This window comes from Scophthalmus maximus, chromosome 13 (genome assembly GCF_022379125.1).
Source record: "Scophthalmus maximus strain ysfricsl-2021 chromosome 13, ASM2237912v1, whole genome shotgun sequence".
NCBI classification, from domain to species: Eukaryota; Metazoa; Chordata; class Actinopteri; order Pleuronectiformes; family Scophthalmidae; genus Scophthalmus; species Scophthalmus maximus.
In genome coordinates, this window is record NC_061527.1 from 15,169,638 (window position 1) to 15,197,564 (window position 27,927).

A 27,927-nucleotide genomic window follows, 5' to 3' on the forward strand; every position below is an offset into this window, starting at 1 on the left:
TCTGTGGAACTTCAGACAGTGACATATTCATGCTCAAACAAGGGCAGAGAACACAAAACCTCCGTCAAGGCTGAGCAATCCACAGCCTATGTGCTGTTTCACCTACAAAAGATTGGTGGATCCAGACCTGGAACTGGATCACTGATAAAATTTAGGGCGCTTATACACCTGCCTTGTTTGGTTCGGACCTTCTGACTTTTCAGATTGGTCCAAGCCAAAATGGCAAGTTGAAAGGTGCCTTGGACAACGGCCTGGAACATTGGACCAAAATTTGGTCCGACCAAAAGAGGTGGTCGCGATCAAACTGAGCCAGTCACATAACCGCCTTGGTTGAGGTAACAATTCATAAAACCTTTTTCAAGATTTAGAAAAAAAATTGAAACTCAGGGGTTTAAGGTCTCAGAAACAAGACAGCCAGGTTACAGACAACTGAGCAAACTCCCTCCTGAAGACCATGTGGTATGATTGAAAACTCCAGAACAGCCACTAAATGAACTTTACTGTGAGTTTGTTTTGTCATCTGCTGTTCCCAAGGTCAAGAATTAACTTTTTTTCTTCTCTCGGGACCAGCTGTGCAACATTGCCGCACACATTGTCTTGCTGTTGGGCAATGGAGTTGAACATGTTGAGTCACACCGTGGTACAGTCGATGTCGGATGCCTCACCCCGTTCATGCAGACACGCGTGCCCTCGCTGCAGACGGTGAGGTTTTCCTTGGCTGTTTGCTCGGGGCAGAGCGGGGAGAGGCCCGAACACACACTCTCTCTCAGACAGTCTGTCTCCTCATCACAGGTCAGACCGGACGGCTTAAACCCACAGTCCTGACCACAGCACAGGCCCTGACTCGGACTGACGGATGGATGAGAGGAGATAGATACATAGGGTGACAGATACACATTAATGCTAAATATAAAACAGATAGAGACAGACCTAGAAAGTAGATTGAAGATCTCCAGAATATATTATATTATTGTGATCTGCTTTGGTAAAAGTCTATGCACACTTTGATGACTTGTATTCGTGTGCACAGTACCTGCAGACTTTACCAGGCTTGAGGCGACACCGGACTCCCACAGGCTCTTTAGCACTGAAGCAGCAGAGGTCTGTGTCGTTGTGACCCACGTCACACTCCTCACCTGCCTCTACAATCTGGTTTCCACAGATGGGCTGGTCACTGACTGGCCGAAAAACAGAGCAGACATGCAAATAAACACACAGCAGGCGTATTTACTCACACACACTTGAAAGTCCTGACAAAATAATATAACCATTTAGAGTGAAGAATGCACAGTTTCAGATATTTTCCCCCTCACCCACAAAGCAGTCGTCCTTCTTCAGTTTGAGGATCTTGCTGATGTGTCTGACGCTGCAGTGGGAGAATTTGTCGTTGTTTTCACGCACCTCATCTGTGGCATGAGGGAACATCAGGTACCTGCCTTTACCGCCAGAGGAACCAAGATCCCCGCAGTTAGAGCCCTCATCATGCTGAAACACAGACAAAATATCAGAGTAATTATCATAGAATGTGTTTCTCTTGATGTATCTGGACACTGATGCAGTTTTTTTGGACATCTCCATTCAAAGGACAATCGCAGATGGCATTTTCATCAATGTCCAAGGTTTAGTTGAAGATGGTGTCTGCAAAGGCAGCTATATCACAGACCACTGTTGTCTTTTCAAGTTATCTTTGTTATACTTCCAAATTGAAATCTGAGCCTTTAGACAGTCAAAAGATTCCCCTGGAATCAAGTGGCCCTGGTGGAGCAGAGGAATGTCGTGTTCCACACATGGAACACCAGGGACAGAACAAAGAGCTCCTCCTGCTGTACTCCAACACATGTCATTGCACATCGACACACATATGATGATCTGATGGTCAACGAGCTGAGTGACCCCCAGCAACCCTTAAAGGATTAAGCTGTATAGATAATGGTTGGATGATTGCAATTGAATAAACTGGTAACCAAATTAAAAATCAATTAATTGTTTTTTTTTAATGGTATTTTTCCATTTTTCATCCATCAGCTGAGTAGCAAACTCATCTGTTGTGCACAGTATTAAAAACCGTTGTACAGATCCACAGTTGGAAAGGGGAAGTAGGCCAAAGGTCAAACTAAAGCTTTCCCCCCAGAATTCATTCCGCAGCACAGCCCACCCCTTTTGCTGTCCACCATGCAAGCCACAAATCTCAGGTGAAGCCCCCTCTCAAATATCTTGTCTGGCCTGGAAACAATGAGACATGCCTGTCACAGGAGCCCGGACACCAGGCTGCAGCAGGAGAACTTATTGTGGCCTGCAGGGTCTGACACAGCAGAACTAATGTGCTCAGGGGGACCTCACAGGACTCATTGGCCTGTGCAAGTGTGAATAACAGAGGGCAGCGTGAAAAGAGACAGAGGAGCGCTGCTTGCATTTCAGGCAGTGGGCGAACCCATACCGTCTCATCCAGCCATTATTCTCAGAATTAAAATGTGATAGAATTCCTTTTGGGTGAGGCCCCGAAGAGGATTCAGGGTAAAACTGGACAGAGGTTAACAAACATCAGAAATACTACACTGAGCTCGACGGATGTAGACTCTTTTCAAACTTTTACCGAGCAAACATGTTGCTTCATCATCTCTTTCTCTGTAATGGTAATAATGTTATTATGAGAGTTGTTTTATTTATTTTTCAATGTTGTTACTTTCTTGTATTAAGTGTACCAGGTGTAAACAATCTGTTTTTACTGTTTCTGCCCTAATGATGTCAAAATCGTGCAGAGTTGTAACTAACGCGCATGGTTGAATAAAGGCTTTTGATACCCCTCCTCTTCCTGCTCTGCCAAAGAGCGCCTGAGGAACAACTTTGTTTTTTTACTCTTGTTTGTTTCCACGTGTTAAATGCTGAATACGCATTGTGGGAATGTGGAGACCTGGAGCTTATTGCAGGGATCATTTGAAGATGCTGCGCTAAGTAACAAAAGTATTGTATTTTCCGCTATGTTATTATTTTTCAAAGAGTAATGAGTAATTGTTTATTCAAATAACTTGTCCCACACTGCTTGCCTGCTGTGTAGCGCTTAAATGTTGTTGAAGTTGTTTTTTTACATATACTATTACACTACTAATTATAGGTCATAAACTGCTTTTAATTACCAAAACACAAAATGCCTAACTCAGAGTAAAACCGTATATTCTGTGATTTTGAACAGTACAACATTTGTAGCTGGCCCCTAAATGTCAAATCTGAGCCTCATTACCTATATTCACGTTGTCAGGTTTTTGTTGGAGTTGGTGTGTTATCTGAAGACTTGTTCTATTACATCCACATTCTATTAATGTACGGCACAAATTGCAGTTATAGTCCAATAAAATCACCATGGCTGTTGTAATGTTGTCCCAGTGTTGTTCCATTATTCACTGTCTGAGAAGCAGTGCCAGGATTCAGGTCTTTAGATGACCTCATGGTAAAACTGAGGTTTACAGATTGAAAAGAATATAATATGCGGTTTCTATTTTAAGGTGTACAGAAGAGTATTAGGGTCAGGCATAAGGAAAAAGGATGCATTTTGAGAATAAAGCAAAAGATGGCGACTGACCGGAGATCCCAAGCTGTGGCCGAGTTCGTGAGCAAGGGTTAGCTGGACGAGCCGAGAGGGGAGGGAATGTCCGTAGTTCTGAACGGTGACCAGTCCTGTGTTCAGGGTGGACGCCCGGCCGTTACGCAGGGTGGTGTGTTTGGAACATATTCCTCCCCAGTTACCTGAATGACACGGAGATGAGACGATAAACATGAAGCTGGTAGGTTGCCTCTTTTGTTACTCGTCATTGTGTATGGGTGACCTATCCAGGTTCTGGTCAGCATCTGGTCAGCATGTAAAAAATAAAAGTCTGAGAAATGCAATGTGTCCTTTGCTGCACTTCTTGGTTTATGTATTTTACAGCTATCGCACCGTGAACGGAAAAGAAAGACTGAAGAGCTGTTGACCTAGAGATAAACATCTTTCATGTATAAAGATATACACGTACACATACATATACCTTAACTACATATTGTCACTTTGAGGTACAGTATGGTTGCATAACTGACAGTGTGCTACTGTAAATACCTTAAACCAACAGTGAAGAGCTATTGACCTCTGAGAGAGACAGACAGACAGACCTGCAAAACTGCAGATCTCCTCTGGTTTCATATCAAAAGCCTGCGGAGCCATTTTGCCTCCAATGGTCTCCTTTGCCTTCAGGTTTACGTAATGTCCCTGAAATTCTTTCCCACAATCACAAACAGCTGGCCACATTCACATGGATGGCTGGGCTGCTGTATCTTTATGTAACGCCTCTTACACAACTTGGTGAGAAGCACCACCATGTTGGAGGGGGGGTTGGGCTCGTGAGGTGCACGTCTGGTACATATGGTCGTCGCTGTTTCAGAGAAATCAGCGTTCACCCTGTGTCACTGAGGACTGTGGGAACCAGTCATGGGCATCTGGATCTCTCACTGGCATGTTGTTGTTACACAGTGGGCGTTAATGTGACGTCCAGGAGCACTGAAGGACGGTTGGAGGTTGAAAAACACGAAACACAAGTGCCCCTATCTCTGGTGTTGTAGAAACAGCGAGGGGAGCGTAAGGGTTCGGAGCAAAGGCAATATGTCAGGTGAAAGAAGCTGGGAGCAACAATACAGTAATCGGAGACTAATGTATCCCTGAGCATTTAATATCACACAATGGTTTGGGTCAGAACAGGGAAAACACAATGAGATTCCTAGGTTTTAGAAATAGAAACAGAGGAAAATAAGAGGAACTGTCATTAATAATAGTGCTTCTCAATGCAAAAAGCCAAAAGAGAGTGATATAGTATCCACAAAGTGCCAGGCACGACTCCCAGGGCCGTGTTAATCAAAAATTATGGATGCATTTCTCCAGCATTCCCTGCTTTTGACCTAAAATGGCCCCCCTGGTGGGCGGTTCAAGGAGCTGGGTTTCCTAGAAAGAGCACTACTTTGGAAGCCTGAGCTGTGGTTTTTGGCAGCACGAGCGGAGAGGTCCTGCCAATGTGTCCCCCCCCCTTTCTTGTCTTTGCTGCCGAAAGGAGCCGTAATGAAAGACTCCTATTATTAGCTCGCTGGCTAAACACAGTGCGGAGAAACAAACAGTCCTCTGGATCATTCGCACCTTATCCACACACACACACACTCTGTATAAGGAGGAAACACACAAGTTTACACATGGTTCAATATGAACAAAACAAACAATAGCAAAGGTGCGGCCGTTCCTTGGAAAAACACACGGGGGGAGTCCCAGTGTCCCAGTATCACCTTTAACAGCAAAAACAGATGCGGCATGTGCATTGACCGTTCATAACGCAGCTCAAAATTCTCAGAAAACTACAGTCAACCAGAAGTACTGAAAATAATGTAGCTGCATCCTTTCTTTCACTGCTCTCTTCCTTCGCAGAGTTCACTGACCTTCCCACTGCAAACTTTGAATGGGATATTTCCACTCTATTGTGAGACGTAATTGCCTTTTCATTTGCAGAAAACAAATGACTTAATGTGTCAGGAATTCCTCAGAGGTCTAATTCAATGAAGTGTTATTAGTTGAACGGAGTATGGTAAATATTCTGATCATCTGGTAATATCATGTAATGATCAACACGTTTTTCAGCTGTTTTCAGACATGAACTCTGGATACTGTCCCAAAAATTGGGTCCGGACATGTCCTGGATTTTGCAGTTCACAAATGAAGAACGCAGCTGGAGATTGTCGGCCTCAGATATGTTCACAACAGCAGGAACATTTCTCGAACATTCAGGCGAGCGGTGATGGCGCCTGTGTAGAGTACCCACTTACTCGCCGTTAATTTCCCTGCTGATTTTCCTGCTGCAATCTCACACGGACTCACTCTGACATTTTCTGGAAATTTTACCAGCATTCTGTCAGGAAAAATTGCTGCATTCCTGATATTTCTTCAGGCTTTACTTCGTTTCTCATGTTTAGATAACAAGGTTGAGAGGTTTTGACATGTTTAGCTGTTGCATCAGCAGCCGTAGTAACAATGTTCTTGTTTGTGGTTCCCTGAGGTTGAACAAGCTACCAAATGCAGAAATCAGAGCAGAGGGTTCCCTGTGAATCTTCAAGAACCTCCTGAAGACTCATCTCTTCTGAGAAACAGCTCCTTGCCTTACACTGTTAGCTCCCTCACAAGCCTAACTAGCAGTTACTTTTGACTTTCTGTGCACTTCTTCACCTGATCTCCTACACCTTGTCCAATTGAACAGATTTAACACTTTGCACTTACATGAAGATCTCCTCAGGCACTGAAGCTTAAGTGTTATAAGTCACTTTGTCTGCCAAATGACTGAATGTAACGTAAATGTAAACCCCGTCATAAAGGAAACATGTTTAAAAGAGTTGTGGAATTAGCCATGGGGTGGTCTGCCTAAATGAAAAGAATCATATGATTTTTGATCAGTAGACCGTGCTATCTTTAGAAATTTGATTAAACATTTTTTTAAATTATAAGTCAATAGTTTGAGGTTAGATATATTTATGGTAACGCTGGTTTTGTTTTATTCTTCATGAGTTTTCAAAAACTACACTGACACGACACAGATTCCAGCCAGAGGGCCAAAAAAACTCCAACAACACAAAACAGTGTGGAAAATCACTACCTGTTCCTCAATTAGTCTCAGGAGAAGAAGGAATTTTAGTGGGGACAAACCTTGAGACGTTGGACCCCAACCCCCCAGCCCTCCGCTGACGTATGAACACACAGCTTGGAGACTTTAGAGGAGGAGTCTGGTGTGACTGATGGGGGTTGTGTGTGTGTCTACATGTTTGTGCACGATTCACCCTGCGTAAGGGGCATCAGGGTGTTTGAGTTTATGGAGTTATGGTTAAAGGACTAGTACGATTACTCAAGTGATAAACTGGTGGAAGTGGGTGATTGAGCTGCTGAAGTTTCCCTGCAAGTCAATCATTATGCACTTTTAATGCTCAGCTCTTTCTTTAGGGCAGTCACATGAGTCTGAGAAGTCACAACAATGTCACTGCTACCATGAATCTGTGTGTGTGTGTGTGTGTGTGTGTGTGTGTGTGTGTGTGTGTGTGTGTGTGTGTGTGTGTGTGTGTTTCTCTCACATAAGCTGTTTCTATGGCAATCATGCTGTGGAATGCAGTCACCGATTCTCACTAAGACGTCTGGGTTTTGTGTATGCGTGCAGTTTGCGTGTGTGGTTAATTGTACAAATATCTTTGTGAGGACCAGTCTGAGCCCAGATCTAATGGAGTGACGACATAATGGCCAGTCCTCACTTTCTGACACACCTTCAGAGGGCTGTTTGAGGGTTAAGACTGTGTTTTGGGTAAGGGTTAGGGCCAGGCATTTAGGTGTTGTGGTTAAAGTTAGGGTAAGGGGCTGGGGAATGCATTATATCAATTGTTGTCCTCACAACTATAGAGACAAGTGTGTGTGTGTGTGTGTGTGTGTGTGAGACGTGCGTGTGCGCGTGTCAAAGGTTCAGTGTGCCCTAATCACATGACATTGTGGTGGTCTGCTCTCACGCCTCTCAGCTTGGCCAATCAAAAGCCACGTATGAGACAATGTCATAGACACCAGGAAGAAGAACCTCCTACCACGACAATTCCCAAATATGTTACCAGCTTCCTCCAGCACAACCACACAGAGTCTGTAACCAGACCTGGCAGACTCACACTGGTTGATTTTAGTTCTCTTGTATAGTATATTAATCTGAATTTGTGCATTAAGGTGATCAAACAACACAACCTTGACTGTAAACGTAAGTTGAATGAAAGTTTTGTGACATTTTGCTCAACGTTTCAGACCTTAAATCAGGTTCTGCACATTATTCAAATGAATGTTATCACAGAAATCCAATAACATTACATTGTGATTTGCTCTGACTTGCAGTGATAATATATGTCCCCACTTCCTACAGGGGGAAGATGTCATGCAGGAATCAAACATGAGTTGGAATGTGAGTTTAAAGGGCAGTTGTGTGTAGCTTACTTGCTTCTCTCATTTTATCATCAAAAATGTGATAGTGTTTTTGGTTTCGCATGAAAAATAATTAGTCATAATTTACAACAAGGCATTAAAACCATGCTATTAATTAGGTTTCCTAATGAGTCTACCAGCAGAGGCTGAGGCAGATTTATATGCAACTCACATAGGATTTTTCATTGACGAGTTTGCTCACGTTTTGTTTATGGTCTCTAAAACCAAAACATTGGCTGCATAACAGGCCTGCAATTCCTGCATCTCTGTGCACCACAACACCACCATCTGATCCAGGAAAACTAAGGTTGGCTTACATGCATTTGTACTGCAGTCTGAACAACTTGTTGCCTCTCATTGGTGGACACTATGAATGAACTTGACATCCATTGTGCATTGTGGTCATTCACGTCTTTCATGAGTCAAATAAGTCACATTGATTTGGCAACTGGGGAGCCAGAAAAGGAGAAGCACGGTGAGAAATACTTAAATACAAAGACTCACCCGCCTTGCCCTCCCAGGCGAGCCCCAGCACTCCGCTGTAGTCTCTGTTAGTGAGGAGGTAGGACAGACAGAAGTTGCCCCAGTTGCTCTCAGAGAAAAGACTCAACAGTTTCTCAGGCCCGATATACAGAGGATACAGCGGATTGTTTTTATCCTCTTCAGTCATCACCTGGTGAAAGACAGTGTTAGATCAAATGTCTATGAATGAGTTAACTTGAGACAAGGATATAAATTACACATTTATATACATTTTTTCCCCTCACTGGTAGAAGAAGACGTATGGGCACCAGTCTGACACCCAATGGACTAACCTAACTATCTAAATCAATGCCCTTTTCCAAACAAGCCCATTCATGTTAACAAGGAGGTCATGAGATGTTTTGTGGATAAAGAATTGGATGTGTGTGGCCGGGGTGGCTCAGTGGATAGAGCAGGCACACATATACTTCGAGGTTTATGCCTCGAATCCGACCTTTGACAATTTCCTGCATGTCTTCCCCCCTCTCTCTCCCCTTTCTCACCTAGCTGTCCTTTCAAATTAAAGGCGGTAAAAGCCCCCCCCCCAAAAAAAAGAATTGGATGTGTGACAGACAGGATTACTGTTTGCATTGTGGTTGTCAGTTAAGATTTGGGACAATCTTGCCGTTGTTTGAGTACAGAGGGATCTTACACTGAGGGATTTGACTTTGAAGTTGATCAGCTTGATGCCGTCGAAGTCCACCTTGTCGCAGATGTCGTTCACAGCTTGCATGTAGGAGGCGACCTGAGAGAGATATCGGCCTACATGTGAGAAAACGGTCTGAAAAATCATCATGCTCCTGTTTCTGATCTTTCAGCCACTAGGTGGCTGAGGTTGGTGACAAGCAACAGCTCAATAACGGGCAGAGGGGTTTGACAATCACAAGAAGGAATTTATAATGTAGTCCTTTCAGGAATACACTGGACTGTTTTTTAACTACTCCTCCTCTGGTGCCAAAATCATACATCTTTGATCGCGTTCTGCTCATGATTTCTAAAAGAACCATGTCAGGTAATCTTTAAATCCAGGTTATCCGCTGGCTGTTTCCATAGTGGGTGGCACAGCCGGTCACACATTCAGTGAAGCACGTGCAAACCAGTCACATGCGAAGGTCTTAATCTATACAGCAGGAAATGGAAATACAGGAGGGCCTGCTGGGACATTTCTGTAGATGTAAATGTTGACACCTTGGATGCACGAGACACTAAAAAAAGGTCAGCAGTGGTTGACAAGGATTTTTTTTTTCTATTTACACTCAAAGATCACATTGCAGCATCACAGCAAGTTTAGAGCGTGAAAGGTGGAAAGAATTGAGGTGACGAGAGGACGGACAGCAGAAGGAGAGCTGGGGAGAATAAAAGTTGTTTTAATTTAGAATAAATTTAAAAAGGTATTTTTTGTCAGTTTTACTTCTTTCGAATCTCAAAACGGTATGTGGCTAAACTCAATATCTAATTCGACAGCTAGGCCCAAGCTTTGTTCAGGCTTGGAAACTTCAACACAGACAGACATTAAATCATTCTTTTTGGATTGAGCCAATGTTAGCTTGCCAACAGGCATTCAAAATTTAACACAGTGGGCTCCACTTACACCCGGCGCAGATAGGTGGCAAGGGCAGCACAAGTGTCTGCAGTTTCAGACTGACAGTTGACAATTTCCCGTCCATTGCCCACGTTGTTTACGTGGCAAATGCATTGGCAACAATCTGAGAGGCCGCGAGTGTGATTGTTTTGAAATACCATGTGGTGTATATATATGTGTATTGTTGCCACATGTTTACAGCTGCTTTTAGGCAGCAGAAAGGGAAAGGGCGATTGACCAACTAAAAACCTGGTCTGAATTTAATGGTGCGTTATCAAGGTAGTTATAAGCACATACATAGGTGGGTGCACAGAGCATGTACACAGATTAGACCCACAGATAATCTGTTGGAGCACCAAGTGAAGGTGTTTCCGCTGCAGAGAAGTGTTAGGTCTTACTACCTGGCAAATCCGCCCTCATGAGAACAATCCGCCAAGGTGCAAGTGCAACCTGAGATATTGGTTTGTAGCTTTCTCTGCCCAAAACACACATGCATTATTAATTAGGTACCAACGTACAACCTTTCTGAGCAGTATGTCTGGCACAGAGACGTTTCCCCCATTAAACAAGCAACAATGGCTATGGACACTCTTGACACACTAAGTGCACTTGAGTCGTGCGCTTTGGAACATGAGGCTTGGATCATGAAAACAGAGCCCAGTACAATATAGTCCATTTACTGTTTGTCACTTCAATGTGAACTCACTGCAGGTCAGCTGACACTAAAACCAAGATCATTTTATTCAAACCATAATGTTTTCATTAAATTTGACTTAGTAAATTCACTTGAGCTATAAAAGAACATTCTTTTGACTAGTTACTTAGGTAGATTTCAATATACCAACCCCTCCTCAGTGAAGTTAAGAGCCGGTGCAGTCATGTTGCAGTTCAAATAAGGTCAGCGGTCAAGAGCACAGGGCAAAGGGTTTGACATTTTTAATGTAATAAACCACCACAGAGTCCAGAGGGTATTCAATGCGAGAGGGAGCTCACTAAATCTTCAAAAGGCAACACAAAACAGTGTGTTGGCAATTTTTGTACAAAACCTCTTCCGCCTTTACATGAGTCTACCTTCAAGGCTCCAGCTTGGCATTGGTGTGAAATGTCTGTTGCTTCAAAGAACAACTTCGCTGCTGGGTTCAGCGTAAGGAAAGAACAGGAGGTGCTGCCGGCTCTGTGCCAGGACTTTACATTTGGCATGAAGCCTATTTTGGTAAAACGTTGGGACTCCATTTTCTTGGAGAACAAGAAGGTTCTCAACTTCCCCTCGGCTCACGCTGCGTGCTATGCCATGACAGCTGTGTGCGTCGGAGCAGGGCCTGGCATTAGGGCCTTTATTTAGCCTTGCAGCAGCAACAGCTTCATATATAGTGTACATTTATTTGTTTGTAATTATGGGACCAAATTGTCCGCCTTGGCTGAATCAAAGTTTAACATTGAAATACTGAAATATTTCACAAGGGATATTTGATTATTATTTGATCATAGACTCCTCTGAGCTTACAGAGCTCATACTGGGTCAGTTCCTTTAAGGAGAAACTTGATATTAAATAAACTTTGCTTAAGTTTTCAAGCCCCAAGAGCCCCTTTTTCTCAATTAGATCTAGAGCCAAACAATATCTGATACATTTCGAAATCTATTAGTTTTTATTGTACGGAAACAACTTGATTAATTTGATACTGCTGCCACAGTTTAATTTGTTTGATTGAGATAAGAGTTTAGCACTAAAAAGTACATCGATTGACCTTTGATTGCAGCAGCATGTATCCTGAATACAGGACACTAGATTCAGGCACAGGTTTGTAAACAAAGCAAGTATTGCTCGACCATCAGCCGAGGAAATCCTGTTGTGTTCTGAGGCTCCATGTGTACACTGTGTTCTCTGAGGCCTGAAACTGAGACACATGGTGCTTGGAGGAAATAGATTTAATCTAATCACCTGAGCCACAACAGCTTCCACAGACTTGAACCTCTTGTAGTAGAGGTGGTCAGCATGGAGGTGAAGCAGGCAGCTGGTCTTTGACTCATCGACTGTCCTCCTGGTCCGGCTCGCTGCCGCCTTCTGTGGATGAAAAGTGACAAAATGTGGAACAACATGAGGGGAGTTGGTCTGATGGGAGGAGGAAGATTTATGACAATAACCTAAATAAGTCACCTTGATGTATTTAAACCTCTCCTCAGGATTAGGGATTCATTTGACCTCATTTTTCAGGTGGAACATGAAGCTCAAACATTCAAAACATCGCAACAGTTTGCGTGAGGGCATCTGTTGACACTGTACTGATACCAGTGTCCAGACAGGAGACGAGGCGTGTTGTGCACGGAACGCAACTTGGACACTCCACTGGGAACAACATCTGTTCAGACCATTTCATGATCAAACAGTGGAAATGATCTCCACCAGCAGGCATGTTGTTCAAAATGGACCCATACCAATGTCCAGACAGCCAGTGTTGACAATGGACTTTGGGACCGCCACCTAGTTTTTAAGAACAAATAGGGCACCCAAGGGAGAGATTAGCTAAATAGATTCAGCAGATGTTTATTCCATCATACCTCATTATAAAATTTTATAATAAAAAACTCAACGTCCTTGCCAATGAAAATCTGGCCTCCAAAAAAGCGGCTTCAGCTCTGTGTTCTTAAGGCCCCATGCCATGTTATTTGTATCAAACACTTTATTCTATCAATTGCCTGTTGATGACCAAACAGGCTAAATAAAAGTGACAGAGTGAATTAGTGCCCTCATGAATAAGGTCACTTATAACAGATGAACCTGTCACATCGGTGAATTCCCTCCAAGAAATGTTTCCTGGTTTGGAGGTAATTGGCTGTGAATGATATTGCAGAGGAGGACATTTTTAAGTAAAGGAAAGAAAAAAATAAATGAATGTGTTTGTGTGTGTGTCTTCACTGAGGTGATGTCTGGACTGTCCTACCTCATTGGGTCTGAGGTTTTGGGCGAGGACGTTCAGATGGTCTGCACCGCAGAATCCATCAGGGCCAGGTCTGATGGGTGGCAGGACTAGTGAAACACAAAGACAGCCAGGCAAACAATGCTACGGGTAAGTAAGTCTGTGCCTGAGCATGTTAATTCAGATAGGGAACTTTTTATTATAGCCACAATGACGCATTTGAACGTGGACGTTTGTGTCCCACATTAAACGGTGGTCAAATAATTGAAGGAAGATCTAACACGTGGTTTGTTTCAACCCACTACCGTTCATTTGTTGGAGCAAACAGGAACTTTTGTAAGAGAAGCTCAAAAATAAACACAACTGTAATGCAGACCAGGGTCACAGCCTGTTCTTTGGATAACTGCTTGTTTGTTCGTGCTGAACTTATATATAGTAAATGTGTCGCGCTGTGTGTGTTTCACCAGGGGGAACAATCAAGGGAGAAAACATTGACTGATTCGAGTGCTGAACTGGAGACCTGTGCCAGAAATAATAAATATTCTCATAATATACACCAGAGAGGATGTTATTAAAATAGTTTGTGCTTCATTCTGATGGTTTCTGATGTGATTCCTGACATTTCAGGTTCCTGTAAACATAGTAAGTCGCCAAGTTTGAACGTCTTAAGATTTGCATGTTTTTTTTAACAGTTGCTCAACACACTCAGAACTTGATGATCTAGCAGAGAAGATGACAGATTTCCTTGAGGCTAAAATGACTATTATCAGGATTTTAAATGCTAATGTCCACGTCCAGTCTTTCTTAAAATCAAAGAATTTAAGGCCAAAATTGATTCATGAAACATGTCAGGTTGTATAATTGAAGCTATCAAACAGTACAATTGAGCTAAACTGAGGATTTTTATCAGCAAAGTCATAGAACTGTATTGGTCTTGTGCCTGCAATTTCACAGACAAACTTATCTGCTTTGCTTTTCATTACTTACAGACAACAATTTGAAACACTAAGCGCAGAACTGATATGAAACCAGCTCTTTATTGTTCGGGCAGAAGCACACAGTAACATTGTCAGACACTTAATGAATAGAGGACCCACATGTGGAAATCAGCGCAATGGTCTGTTGGTTTGATTTCACAAAAACAACGTCGTCATCATCTGCGATTTGCAACACCTCTGGGATGGCGGCGTTGTTCAGACTGAGGCAACAGTGATGGGGTTTCAGTTATGAAAGGCATTGCATTTGCCAAAACTGACCCATCGTGTCGAGAGCTCCACAAAATCGCAAGAAGCAAGAAAGATTTCATTGCAAAAGGGTGTATGAGGTTTTGGTGAGGAACTGTGGGGAATATATAGATATAGGGTAAATAATAAACACAATATGATTCACATGTATCCAGTGGTTATAGCTTAGAAGCTTAGAAGCTAGCTAATAGAAACCAAACTCTTCCATTTATATTCATGGAGACAAAAAAAGTAGCTTTAAATTCCACACTTAATTCCACAGTTAAGTCACATGATATAAGAATCAACGAGAGAGCAGTAACGAGAGGGTGACACAATCAGGCTATGTTTTGGTGACCCATTAGAACACTGGTGACAGTGAAACACTGTACATCCCCCTGCATTAGACATGAGTAGACAGAAAGCGAGAGAGAAAACTTGTGATTGGATCACACCATCCATCCAACAAGTCTTCAGCCAATCACAAACCTGCAATTCGTTCCATACATGGCATGAGTGGGTGGTTGGAGGCCTAAATGCCATGAGTTGACCCTCTGACGAAATTATTTCCAGACCTTTCTGCAAGCCCATGCTCTCTCTCTCTATTTGCCAATGAGCTTCACTCTCTTTAATCGTACAGAGACATAAACGTGTCTGGTCTGTGTTGCTCAATTTGGCAAACAGAAACAATCATTTATTCAGTCTTTTTCCAATTAAATGAACAAAAGTCTGTAAGTGATCTGAACATCGAGCTCCTTGACAGTACAAACTGCTGTAGGGTCAGTGCAAGACAAGCCAAGAAAAGCATTTTCTCAAATGAAAAGTGTGTGTCATCTCAGTCAAGACTCACATTCGTGCAGCTGTTGGAAACTAGTTCTACTGTTAAGATGAATGTCGAAAATGTATGCCAGAGCCTCAGGTCTCCTTCCAGCCAAGAGTTTTGAGTGTACAGTATGACAGTTAAGAAAGGGCTCCACAGCAACACAAACATCAATACATGAATCTCCCCACACACTCACATCAATACAACATTTTCAATCAGACTCTTGTGCATGGTTTCTATTGTTACAGTCAGGCAGTTTTGCGTCTTGGGGCAGACAACTCTGGCTAAAAAAAGAAACATTTTCACAACCATGATGTGTGTGTGTGTATGAATGTGTATGTGTGTGATCTAAAAGGACGCCTCCATTTCTGTTGCTGCCTAAATGCCCCATGCACGTCTCTTTGGTCAGGCCATGTGACCCTGGCACTGCTGTAGTTAGTTTAAGTGCCCTTTAAGTGTCATTGAAAAATGACCCCAGAACTAAAACTAAACTCTGTAAACCATTGAGGTTTTACTCTGTAAAGAGAATCTATGCACACCACTACTAAGGAAGGAATGGGCAATTGCTCTAATGGCATCTCTGATAAACCCAACAACTACATGATTCACACGTTTGGTGGGATACTTTCTTCCTCATGCGGTCCAGATATCCTCTGTCAACCTGCATCCTCCCCGTTTGCGCAATTCATGAATTCTCCATAGAGGTTAAGCTTAGTACTTATTTGGAAAGAAACATAGAAATGTGCTTGTCAAATAGCACATTTTAGTATGTATTTATTAGAAAGTTACTCGTCCAGAGCAATGCATGCATCAACTGAAACAGTTTCTTTAGCAATAATGATCGAAGCTGATAACCTTTAGACATTACTGCTGCAACACAAGTTCAATCACTGTTCACCCAAGATATTTCACAAATCCCCCCTGCTTGTATAATGTAATTTGGCAACAATAATCAACATGATTGTTAAACTGAGGATGTGATAGATTTGTATAAGTGTGAAATCTAAGTGAATGATCATGGGAACCCAAATTCAATACATCTGAAATCACTCTGTTTGAGGAAGTTAGATATAAATAGATGCTCTGTAATGTCAGGTGCATATTTGACTCTTGACACACACACACACACACACACACACACACACACACACACACACACACACACACACACACACACACACACACACACACACACACACACACACACACACACACACACACACACACACACACACACACACACACACACACACACACACACGTTTTTTTTTACGTTATCATGAGAATATCTTTATATAAAGTTTTTAAGAATTATTATTTGCATGGAACAGTTTGGCAGTTTTGTTGCCCTGTCAAGGATATGATAGCCCTCCTGACATCCTCCATCCCAGGGGACTGAAGATCCCTTATTCAATCTACGGAAGTGAAAATACACTGGAGTGGAAGCATTATGTCAGCCCTCCGTGTCTTAATTTAACACGTGGAAGCCTTGATTGTTAATCCAAATATCATCTGCCAGATTTTTCACAGTTTCCTGCAGATATGATGGCCTGTGCATGAAAGAACAGGATGTTGTCAGTAGCAATATTATGTTATGTGAAATTTTGCTTCAGTTCAGAAAGGGGTTGAATGAATGGTAGCGGGCATATGGAGGAAGGGAGGAAGCCAGCCACAGTGTTTGTGTAGACGTAAAGACAAACACGGGGGTGGGGGTGGGGGCGGGTGTTCTTGGCACAAACTGCACCGTGTTTCCAGGAAAAAGCTTTCTTGGAAATATTGTAATTCAGATGCAAATGTGCCTGCACAGCCAAGGGAAAAAGATAAAATACACACAAAACATTTTGACATATCTCAGTGATGTCTGCCATCTTGCCAAATCATAAACCATCATAATTTGAAGCCAAATAAGAGTTCTTTTAAATGTTTTGTCATAGAAACTGTCTCAGAGGCCATCAAACTCTGCAAGAATTAGTACACTTTTTTGTATTTTCTTCCCCCCTTTTTCCATATGGAAAATCCTATCCTTGTACTGCAGCTCTTAATCATCCTCCTCCCGTTTCATTGATACGTCCTCCTTATTTTAGCCTCCTATTTCTCCTCCTCCTCCCCTTACAAAAGTCACACCACCCTTGGTTTATCTTTTCTTTGGCTGGTGCCCACGGCTCCCAACACCCCCCAGAGCTCTAAATAGGCTCTGGGAAAAAATAACTGCACCCTTAGTACAAGTTAAGGGCGAGGCAAGTTCTTTGACCCATAGTAACTTTCGTATGTGCGAGAGCTGCAACTGCAAATACCATGTGAAAAACTGCAACAAGGATTAGCAATGTGGGTAGATGCATTTTACTGTAGTTGTCTTACTGAGAGACCATCAAGATGGCTGTTAATCAAAATGTTGAGGGAGATCTACTGTAGCAAAGAATTTATTTTTGTGCCATTACCCTGAAAAATTTGCCAGGAAAAGCAGCTGGGGTTATGGGATATCATTTGGAAAATGTCTGACTGCAGTGATTGAGGGTTCATTTTTTTATCCTGGACACTGGGGGGAGTTTGAAGTTACTACAATGACAAAAAGAAGCTTGCAAATGTGTGCTGAGGCAAGATTTTTTTTTCTACGGAGAAAGATGAAAGTTGTCTTACCCATGTCATCCTCGTGGTAGATAATAGAGTGGTGCTGTGTTTGGTTGCTGGTGTATCTATGGACCGGCTCTACGTGATAAGTCCCGTTGTCTGTGTGGATGGTTCCCTCGAATTGACCCTGTAACACAGAGCCATGGCAGACTGAACCGTGGTCACCTGCAAGACCAGGTCAAGAGATGACATGTCAGACAGAGGTGGGAAATGAGCAGAGATAGGAGATTACTGAGAAGGCGAGACACAGAGTATATAGATAATATACTGAGATAAGTGTCAGTCATCGATGAAACATCAGAGAGATATAAGAGGTGAGAACGATGAACTGACTCATTTAATCCAGTCACTTCATGAATCATTAATTATATTTCACCAACAGGGGTTCATCCAAATGTTTTATCCAAATGTTTTCTCCAAACCTAAGCGATTATAAATTACTTTTATATTCACGATTCATCACTTTGATTCCTGTGAAATCATTTAGACTTTCCGTTGAATTGCCTTAAATGCAGGGAATCGGTTCCCAGATTTCCTTGTCATACCAACCTTCTAGTATTCCTGAGTATATGTGGGAGAGGTCTGCTGACGTGGAACCATTTTCACTGACCACCATGAAATTTTGGGAAAATGCTGCTGCATTTCGTCTCAAACGCAAGCGGAAAGTTCTGAGAGGAAACAAAAACACAAACAGCTGTGGTCAAAGCTTTGTGCTGTTGCGAAAGGTATGTAGACCTTTCAACACCAGCAGAAGAAATGAACCAATCACTTACTAATGGCTGACATGTGTTAATGGATTTCAAGCAGATACTAAGACTTTGCTCAAACAGAAGAATGTCGCATACTAATCTAGAAATATGAAGTTACCTGTGGAAAGCTGAAAAGTCCAGCTGCAGTGTATAGTGCTGAGGTTGTGCGGCTCTCCTGGTTCTCAAGTGCATCCTGTGAAGATCCTCCCTGTCATATGACAAGCCCTCATAATGCTTTATATATGGACTGATGTCACTCACAGCACCTGATAAAAAGAAGACATCCCAGTTGAATTTTGTTCTATTATTGTTTTTATTCCATGGTGGTCTCTGCTTTAATTTACATGTCACTTATATCTGTTGTGAATGTATGACAAGCCGCCATGGTCAAAATGATGATAAATAGTATTAGAACTTCACACATCACAGCTGGACACCAGATAAGTGTCCACTTTCACCGTTTAGGTTTATCGTCTTAAAGCAGAAAGCAGCACTTTCTGCAGAACCTTACTTGCCATTACAAACATTCGCTTTGATCAACATCTTCTTTACCTTTAAAATGTTTTTGTGTTGATGTTCACCTTTGTACCATCCATGATAACTCACCATCCATAAAAAAATAGAAAGGGCACATTGCAGCGGAACTGCTACCCAATTAATCCATGTGCTTATTACTTCTTCTTTTACCCCCTTTAATTTCCTATGTCTACTCCAAAAAACATTGTTGTGGCAAAGAACCTTTAAAGACAAAGAACCAATTAGCAGAGTTTATATTTTTGCCAAAATCCCCCCCCCCCCCCCCCCAAAAAAAAAAATCACATTTAGGAGCAAAGTTTGATGTAATTAAACCTTTACCATAGTGAGCTACAGTTCAGTGACTTCCTGAATTGGACACAAAAGGGCAAACTTCATCAATCAACCATTCAAGTTCCTCAGGAAGCTGAGAATCTCACAGTTTAATTCACAACTCACAACTCGTGTCATTCATAAATGGTTCAAAAGTTGTTTAATGTGCTTGGGAAGCAGTGAAAGTGTTGGCTCGTTGGAAAAGCATGCACTTTCTTGTTCAAGGTGTTTGTTCTTACTCACTCTTGCCCCTCCTGAGTGAATCACATGTTCTTAAACCCTTAATAAATAGGTGGACCCCATTAATCACAACTAAGTAAGCCAAGCCTGAGCCCACATCACTGGCTGGTTTGGCATGCAATGCTGTTTGCAGCATTGCAGGGAGGACAGGATGAGACATGTCCAGAGAGGAGGCCAGTCCAAAACACCAGCTAAAAACTGCATATCCATACTGTATATACACACACTTCCACTTGTGCCACTCACATATACACACAGCTACACAGCCACAAACAACCCACTTATTCCAGGTGCAGTGTGAGGACAGGCCTAAAATACAAACGCACACACGCATATGCACACTCCACCACTACGCTACCTGAAATCCATTCACGGCAGTCGACCAACAACAACAGCAGCCAGTATTGTTGAGCCCCCATGATCTCCTCATTGGTGGGTTGTTTTCCTTCACCCTTCACAGTTTTCTCTTTCTCCTCCTCTCGCCACTTCGGTGTCTCTTTCTCATCCCTTTTCTCTTTAAAACCGACTCTTCACCATCCTCGTACCTGGAGTCTCACACTGGAATGTGACAAATTAGTTCAAGCCAGAGCTCGGCATGGAGATATGAACACTGAAACTGTGAAGAGGCATATTCAGACTTGCTAGCAAAAAAAAAAAAAAAAAAAAAAGAGTTATCTGCACATTTAAAGGAGGAGTTTGGAACAGAGTTGTAGGAAGATCCATCCATCCATTGTTTATACCGTTTATCCTCTAAGGATAGCTGGGGGGCTGGAGGAAGATTACTTAACGAAATAATGGCGCGATAAAGATAAAACATTATACGGACATAAGCTGTCGTAGCTGTCATTTGAGTAAAAAAGTATAAATATAGGATTCAAATTCAAAGTATTTAACCCCCATTTCCACAGTGGACTAAAGTAGAATATGGTAGACAGTACACAGAGCTAAAAATGTTACTGTAATGTCGGCATCATAACATGTTCACAATGACGATGCTAACATGCAAATTTTTAGTAGAGACAATATACATGTACGTCAGTGTAGTTTCAATTTTTTTTAAGAGAGAAAAAAAAAGACTCTGGGTAAGTGACAATTTTGTTCAAAAGGGAAAAGAATTACCAAAATCATTATGATACATCATCTGGGGACGAGGAAGATCTGTACAAAACTGGAAATTAATCCAATATCCTCTCCGTCTTTAACAAACTACTGGACCAATCCAACCAACATACTGTATTCTGCCCTCTTGAGTCAAAATGCATGGTTGGCTAAAAAAAACCACAGAAAACTTACATTCAGATGTCATTGATAACGAATGTCTCATGCAGTATGATGAATTAAAAGGCCTCCCACGCTTCTTATTATAGCCCTTGTGTGGTAGAGAAAGTACTAAAATGGTTTCAAATATGAGAAGGAAGCAATGTGTGTCACAGTGTCAGAGGTGTTTGTTAACAAAATGCTTAAAGTAATTTTGAGGAACAATAACATACGAAGAGGAAATATGTCATTATGTGACCTGGGAATGAGGTAAATTAAGGCAAAGGTTTTGCCACTTTAAAAAAAGCCACCATATCTAATATAATAATAATAAAAATCTTAATTTTAAAAAGTCATACAGTCACCAGAATTAAATAGATACAAAAGTTAAACAGTTCAAAGAAAATTTTAATTCATGTAAAACCAGGAAAAGGCTCGCAGATAACAGTGTCACCGCTGTGTCACATGAGAAACTGTAAAATGTATATATCTCTTTCATTGGATAATGTGCTGTTGCAGTTCAGCAGTGCATGATTTATTCTCCAGATAGTTACAGTCAAGACGTGTTGAATTGCCAACAGTATTTCCAAATTTCTGCTTCACTAGAGTGCAGTTACTCAGAGCTGCACCAAATCTCTGCAGCTTCTCCTGTGAAATCATCAAAATCATAAATGGCTCGGACAAAACTGCCTTAAAAACACAAAGACATGGCTTTGCCAAGATCAGGGTCATAACATGTGTTGACAACTACCAAACCAATTTACTTGGCTTGTAAATGCTTTCATATGTGAGTAAAGGTGGATGAAGTTTTTTTCTAGAAGCCAAATGTGGCTACTAATTTTTGACTCATACAGTGATATTGTATGAATTGGAAGCTGTGCTACCCAACAATATTAAAATAAACTTAGACAAAGCCCTTGCAAATTCATCAGAACACCACTGACATACAAATAGACATGTTTATTATTTATTTTTGTTGTTTCTTAATTTGCTTCCACAAAGTAGCTGCTTGTCTTCCTCTAGTCCACAACATGCAACATACCAGAGTCTCTTTTTTTTCTTCTTTTCTTTGAAGTTTTAAAAACTATGCCCATGCACTCTGATCCTGTCTGGTCTGTAGGGATTCAAGCCGTGATCTGTGATGCATATGGCGTGACTGCCGTTAAGACGATCACATAACATCACATAACATCTATTACAGCTCTAATCATGCCTTTGCTGGATCATGCCCGGCTGCATGAACCTAATAGGTGTGACACTTGGGCTGCTGCAGACAGGTTCCTGGCAAGAAACGTTACTACAGACAACATATACACTGCTAACTCACTCTTGCAGGTCAGTGTTTTACAGCCTGGTTTAGACCTTAATCTCCCCCGTCCTTTAATCATCCACTGACTGCCTCCTACAGAAACCTTCTTCACACTGATTGGCCAGGAGGGGATCACCCGGATCCGAGCCATGACATCACACACTGAGACACACCCCTTGAGCACAGGCTTGCCCAAAATATGCACATGCACGTATCCAAATTGTCTACTCACATGTCCTTCAGGTTATCAAAGACTGAAGTTAACAGTTTTCCTATTTTAAGGTTTTGCATGTGAAGCAATCTACAAACTGAACATTGTTGAACGTTCAACACCTGCCCAACTTATATGATCACAAAAGAGGCCTTGTAGAACCTTTGATTCTCCTGTAATTAACTTTTTTTTGTTGCGGAAAAGTTATTTTAGGACCTTGACATGACATGGTGAAGTGACAAGCCTTTTCTGACATGTGGTATGAGCTCAGCATTTTAAATCACACTCAAACATTTGGAAGAGTTTAGAAAAAAACAGGGAGTCTGGAGGGAAGAATTGAAACCTATCCCCATTTCCCAAGCATTTCCCAAATGGCACAATCTCAATCCTTGTTACATGAACTGCAAACTCTTACACGCTACAAAGACACATGAAAAATAAATTATTTTTACGCCACACCACTGTAACTGATACCTCAGTTCTGGTAAAAACGTCCACATTTAGACTCTGCTCTGCATTCAAGATTTGTTTCGGGTTTTGCAGGAGGGGAAGTTCTCCTGAGGTTTTCTCACTGCTTGACTGAAATGTGTCCATGGGGGTTTCTGGCTGCATTTGAGGCTAATTCAAACCAACACTACACATGACATCCAATCTGACCCTACAAATGTCTGGTGCTCAGTACCAGACAAAGGATCATGGGATAATTAGTGTGACTGCAGACCCTTAACAGGTTTCCTTGGTTCTCTGGGGGTTCATAGGCTATGGGAATTATCAAATCACATCTTTCTGCTGACATAGCCAACTGTTAATCACTTCATAGACCTGACCCATTTCACAAAGAACCAGAGTTGTCCCTTTCTTCATGCCCAGGCTGCGCACAATATCCAGCCTGTGTCACACTCCATAATGAGCGCATTGTATTCAAGGCATGGACAGAGATCTGAGCTGAGCAGATATGCAAACTGCCATCCATCTCCGTCTGGTTTTTTTTATTTATCTGATGCCTTTTGCCTCGACTCTGGTAGCTTACACTGAGACCTCTAGCACTTGTATGTTTCTCCATCATGATAATCAATTTGTTCTTAACACAACACTGTGGCCACTTTGTCCCATTAACATGGAAGAATGTAGTTCTTTAAACGCATACTGTGACATAAAATGACTTCAAATAACAGTTGCAGTAATCAAACTGTTGGATTAATCACACCTAAAACCTTTATGCAATTTATTGTTATATATGTGAGTTATCTTATTGTAAACAAGATCCTTAAACTAGTATATTCAGTATGTTAGTTTGTTTGGGCAAAATACATGACTTAATTGCTGGTTGCAGTTAATTTACAAAACGGAAGTTAAGGTTTACCATATTTGTAACAGCGTAACTCTGTTGCAGTCTATCAATTCAGAAAAAGACAACAGGCAAGCTGAAGCATCAAACTTTTGCTGCAGAAGTCCACTAGCAGTGCAATGCCTCCCCCTACAGAAAGCTCCTGAAAATAAAACTACAGCACTGCATGGAGTGTTAATCAATTGCTGATATTGAGTCTGTTTTGAGCAAAAATAATTTTGCTTATTCTATTTTTTTTCAAGGTAATTGTCATGATTGCTTTCTGTTTTTTTTTTATTTTCATTCACCACTTCCCCTTCTGTTACACTTTGCGGTTACAATAACCCAGAGTCCCAATACAAGTTTTATATCATCTTTTTTAATAATGTTGACAAGTGGATTAAGTTAGGACACACTGAGGTACAGTGACAAGCCACGTCTAATGCGACAGTGCACTCTGGTTAACACAGAGTTCAAATATCTGAAACAGCAGATAGCTCACACCCCACCTTGAGTAAACATTATGCTTTGCCATTCAAGGCCCAAAGTCAGGAACTTAAGATACCCGAAACAACGAGTCAGACGAGGTCTCGGGCAGCAGATTACAGGGACTATCAGCAAAGATAGAAACAGTCTCTTCCCATTAAACTAACATCAGGATTAACTGTTGATGACTTTGAAGTTAAACAAAATGCTGACACTAAAACACATCCAATAACCTTGACAACCTTGAGAATGCAGGACCGGCAGTCATCAGTGTCGAACTGTTTGACTTCATGTAATGTGTCCAACCACAGAGTGTTTCTGTTTCGCATTACACAAACAGAGTTAATATAAAGTACTAATATTGATATAAAGTATGTGCACTTTTGTTATTTACTAAAGAGAAAATTGGTTTGCCATTATGCAATAGCTTATCCCCGTGGCTCTGACTCTTAAAAGGACAGAAAGCAACACAGAGATTGTACCAGTTTTCACTTGGATGATCTTTTTATACAAATATTTTTTTAGCAGTCCGAACAATTTAAAAGATGCTCTAATTACATTAAGAATTATACACACTGTGGCTTTCAGCACAAAAAAACCCAGATTAGAGCAGCCATTTGTTATCTATAATGACACAACAATGATAATAATTTTTCCCTTTTGAAAGCTGTTCTTTGAAGCCTTGGCTACAGGGAAAACAATTCAAAACATTCTTACTAATGCAAATCAAAAGCTAAGTACATTTTTCTACAAATAAGTCCTTTGCTTTTTCCTTAAATTCCAGGCCACACTTCAAATCTTCTGAAAGGGCCACGGTTGCACGGAAGCCCCGCCTGGAACAGTGGCAGTGTTGGCTTCCCATCAGAACAAACCGTAAGTTGCATAAACTGATCAAATGTTATGCAGGACTTTTGTAACATGACGCAGTTTCTGTCGCATACGACAGGATCGAGCTCAGACAGTTAAAAGTATTAATCTCAAGCATTGCCATTCCCAGATTATGGAGCCACTGATCATTTGTCCACAGAAAACCTTCACCTCCAATGACCACTCAGAGGCCTAATCTCATACTTGTCACGGGATGAAGGAGCAGGACCCACATGCAGTGCAAATAAAAGACACTGCTTTTAATTCTGGGAAACAAAAAGAGACGTACCAGTCTTCCAGGTAACCAAAGAAATCCACGATAAGAAAAAAAAACTCTGGGAACCAAAAACACTAGGAAATACGACACAGGTACGATAACCAGCAGACACGGGGAACTCATCACACAAAGTGACACGTGACACGGACGAAGGGAAGCACATGACTAAATAGACACAAGAGGTAACGAGACACAGGTGAGACACATTAGGAACAGGTGTAGACGATCACCGGGGCAACAGACACAAGAACAGTCAAGGTACCAAAAACTCAGGAGAACAGGAAGTGCAGAGACATGGACGTCAGAATAAAACAGGAAATAACAAATTCAAGAAAAGAACACAGGGGATAAGGCAATTTTACTAAAACAGAGACACTAACAGAGAGACTAATTTGATGAGATTAGAGATGTTTATGTCAGGAGGCAAGGACACAAGTTACAATCAAACATCCCAAACATACTGTCACAAACTGAGCGTGGGAGTTTTACTGATGAAAAACTTTAAATTAGTGTTAATTTAATGCTAGACCATGAAATGATAGAAATCACAGGAAATCCAGGAGAGGGTCATAAATTTTAATGCAGTTGTCAAAAGTGGAGATTTGAGACCTAGTTGAGATTGTGTTGCTTTTTTCTAGTTTTTAAGTCAATTCATGTTGGATATATTACAACGCATCTGTATTGTACTTGAATACCACTTGCAAGAAAAATCTGAATCAGAGTCAGAAGCAGAAATATTTCATTGATCCCCTTGGGAAAGATCCTTCTTTGTACGCCTCTTCTTAATTGTGATATTCTGCTTGTCCACAAGAGGGCGATACCTACCAACATAACATCAGTGATAGCACTTCTCTAGCAGTGGAGCTCTGAGGAAAAGAAAGGAAAACCCCTACAAATGGAAAACAGCAAACTTCCTTCTAGGAACAGAGGGAGAGAGGGTGCAACTCAGCAGGAGTAGAAATATAAATGCACGGTGATTCTCTAATGGTTGGTCAGGTACAGCTGTGCTGAAATATCATAAAACAAACAGTTTGGGATGCTCTGATATAGTGACTGGGTAAACACATACGCCTCTTGCCAAAGAGTGTGTCTGTGTGTGTGGGTGTGTGTGTGTGTGTGTGTGTGTGTGTGTGTGTGGCTGTCCTCATTTGTTTACACTGCTGATGACAAATGACCTCCTTCCATTACTGTCTAAATGAAGCCATATGTTTAACCCACAACACAGTATGTGGGCGAGGCAAAAGGACACAGACCTGTTCTCAGCCAACACACACACACACACACACACACACACACACACACACACACACTATGACCCACAGCACAACATATCATTCATATGTAGGTGTAATATATGTCTCACTTGAAATATTGGGCTGATAATTCAAGTTGCTTTAAATGGTGTAAAACTACACTGAGACATCACAATATCACAATGTCTGACTCCGGTATTTGGCACAACAGTAACATATAAGCAAAGAAATGAACATGTGTATGATCATGAGCAGATCACAATGGTGCGCTGGGTCTGATTTACAGAAAGAAAATGGTGCACTGCAGAGAGAGGGACTACATTTAAGTTTACAAAAGAAGGGAGTCACTCTACCGGCCTGACGTGGGTGGGAAGTTCAGTCCCACATTGGGAAAAACGAAAGGGGAAGACATTTCAGGCCAGGCTGGGTGGAGTGATGTCCAGGTTGCTGCAGGGCAGCCAGCAGTCATAAACTGAGCCCATGGAGCGCTGGAGAGGTGGAGAGTCTCATTGTGGTCTGCACATTTGTGGCAGTTCCTTGTACCAGTATCAGGTTTTCAGACCTGCATGTGAGCAGCCAGTGCAGGGGACACAGGGGGAGGGTGAAGAGAGAATGGGGGGAGGTAAAAGCCAAGGCAGGCCTTAGTGTTTTGGATGAGCTGCTGGGTTTTGAGAAAGTGAGGCCAAGCCAAGAGGGTGTTACAGTAAAGACTAGAGTCTGCCTAAGGAGCTTGACTCAGACTGAGAAACAACTGTAACAACGGAGCAGCAGCAAGTGATGCGACACAGTCTCCGTGTCCTCTTCACGTGCTCTCGTCTCTGTTTTTGTTTAATGTCTGATGAGCACTCATACCATGACCTTTGACCTCTAATGACTATGTTGGCAGTGAGGGCACATCATGGTTCACTCAGCTAGGCCATGCTGGCAGCTATCAGCCGCCTATTAGCAGAGCGGCTGCGGGATCACGTCATGCATTCTTTCTGCATTGGCTCTTGAGTGTAGCTCCTAGATAACCTCAGCACTACAGCTTTGTTTAAATAGTAACAGCTTTGTCCTTGAATAATACACCATTTAGAGCAATACGAGGTCTATTTTAATACTGTGTGCATAAAAAAAATAAGGGTACATCCTTAGAAGCATACTTATGCTTGTATTTGCACAATGTTATGGTGTTTGCAGCATGTAATTTACTTCTAAAGCTGCTGTAATCAATGTTTTTCTTTTATGAACAATGACTCCAGTCTCTATGTTTGAGCGGCCGTTTTGACAGTTGCAGTGATAAAACCCTCAGAGAATTATTACTCAGCTCTGCAGTTCCCCTCAGCTCTATGGAGCTTTATAGCCCATTTTAGCTAATTGTTTTTTGGTTTTACGGACCACAACTTTACTGTTTTGCTTCAGCCCCATTGACCTCT

The 27,927-nt window shown here is 41.8% G+C and overlaps 1 protein-coding gene and 1 long non-coding RNA gene across 4 annotated transcripts in view; one reads left to right on the top strand and one right to left on the bottom strand.

The window, feature by feature from the left end:
• si:ch1073-396h14.1 (disintegrin and metalloproteinase domain-containing protein 10) overlaps positions 1-27,927 on the bottom strand; it is a 34,480-nt gene that overhangs the window by 5,055 nt on the left and 1,498 nt on the right. Inside the window, exons 1-12 of one of the 3 annotated variants that reach the window (XM_035648259.2) lie at positions 25,272-25,563; positions 18,558-18,705; positions 18,240-18,358; positions 17,700-17,855; positions 13,041-13,126; positions 12,041-12,163; positions 9,171-9,263; positions 8,501-8,669; positions 3,578-3,741; positions 1,314-1,485; positions 1,034-1,178; positions 666-849 (exon numbers count right to left, since the gene is read on the bottom strand). In XM_035648259.2, coding sequence (XP_035504152.2) covers positions 666-849; positions 1,034-1,178; positions 1,314-1,485; positions 3,578-3,741; positions 8,501-8,669; positions 9,171-9,263; positions 12,041-12,163; positions 13,041-13,126; positions 17,700-17,855; positions 18,240-18,358; positions 18,558-18,705; positions 25,272-25,422 — 1,710 coding nt within the window. In that variant the 5' untranslated portion in view covers positions 25,423-25,563. Of the gene's footprint in view, positions 1-665; positions 850-1,033; positions 1,179-1,313; positions 1,486-3,577; positions 3,742-8,500; positions 8,670-9,170; positions 9,264-12,040; positions 12,164-13,040; positions 13,127-17,699; positions 17,856-18,239; positions 18,359-18,557; positions 18,706-19,883; positions 20,150-25,271; positions 25,564-27,927 lie in introns of those variants that run through there. The other 2 variants (XM_035648260.2, XM_035648261.2) reach the window with 2 other exon arrangements.
• Positions 7,641-13,145, top strand: LOC118318527. The gene is made up of 3 exons (XR_004795746.2): positions 7,641-7,778; positions 7,938-7,976; positions 13,020-13,145. It is a non-coding gene; the product is annotated as an uncharacterized LOC118318527 (long non-coding RNA).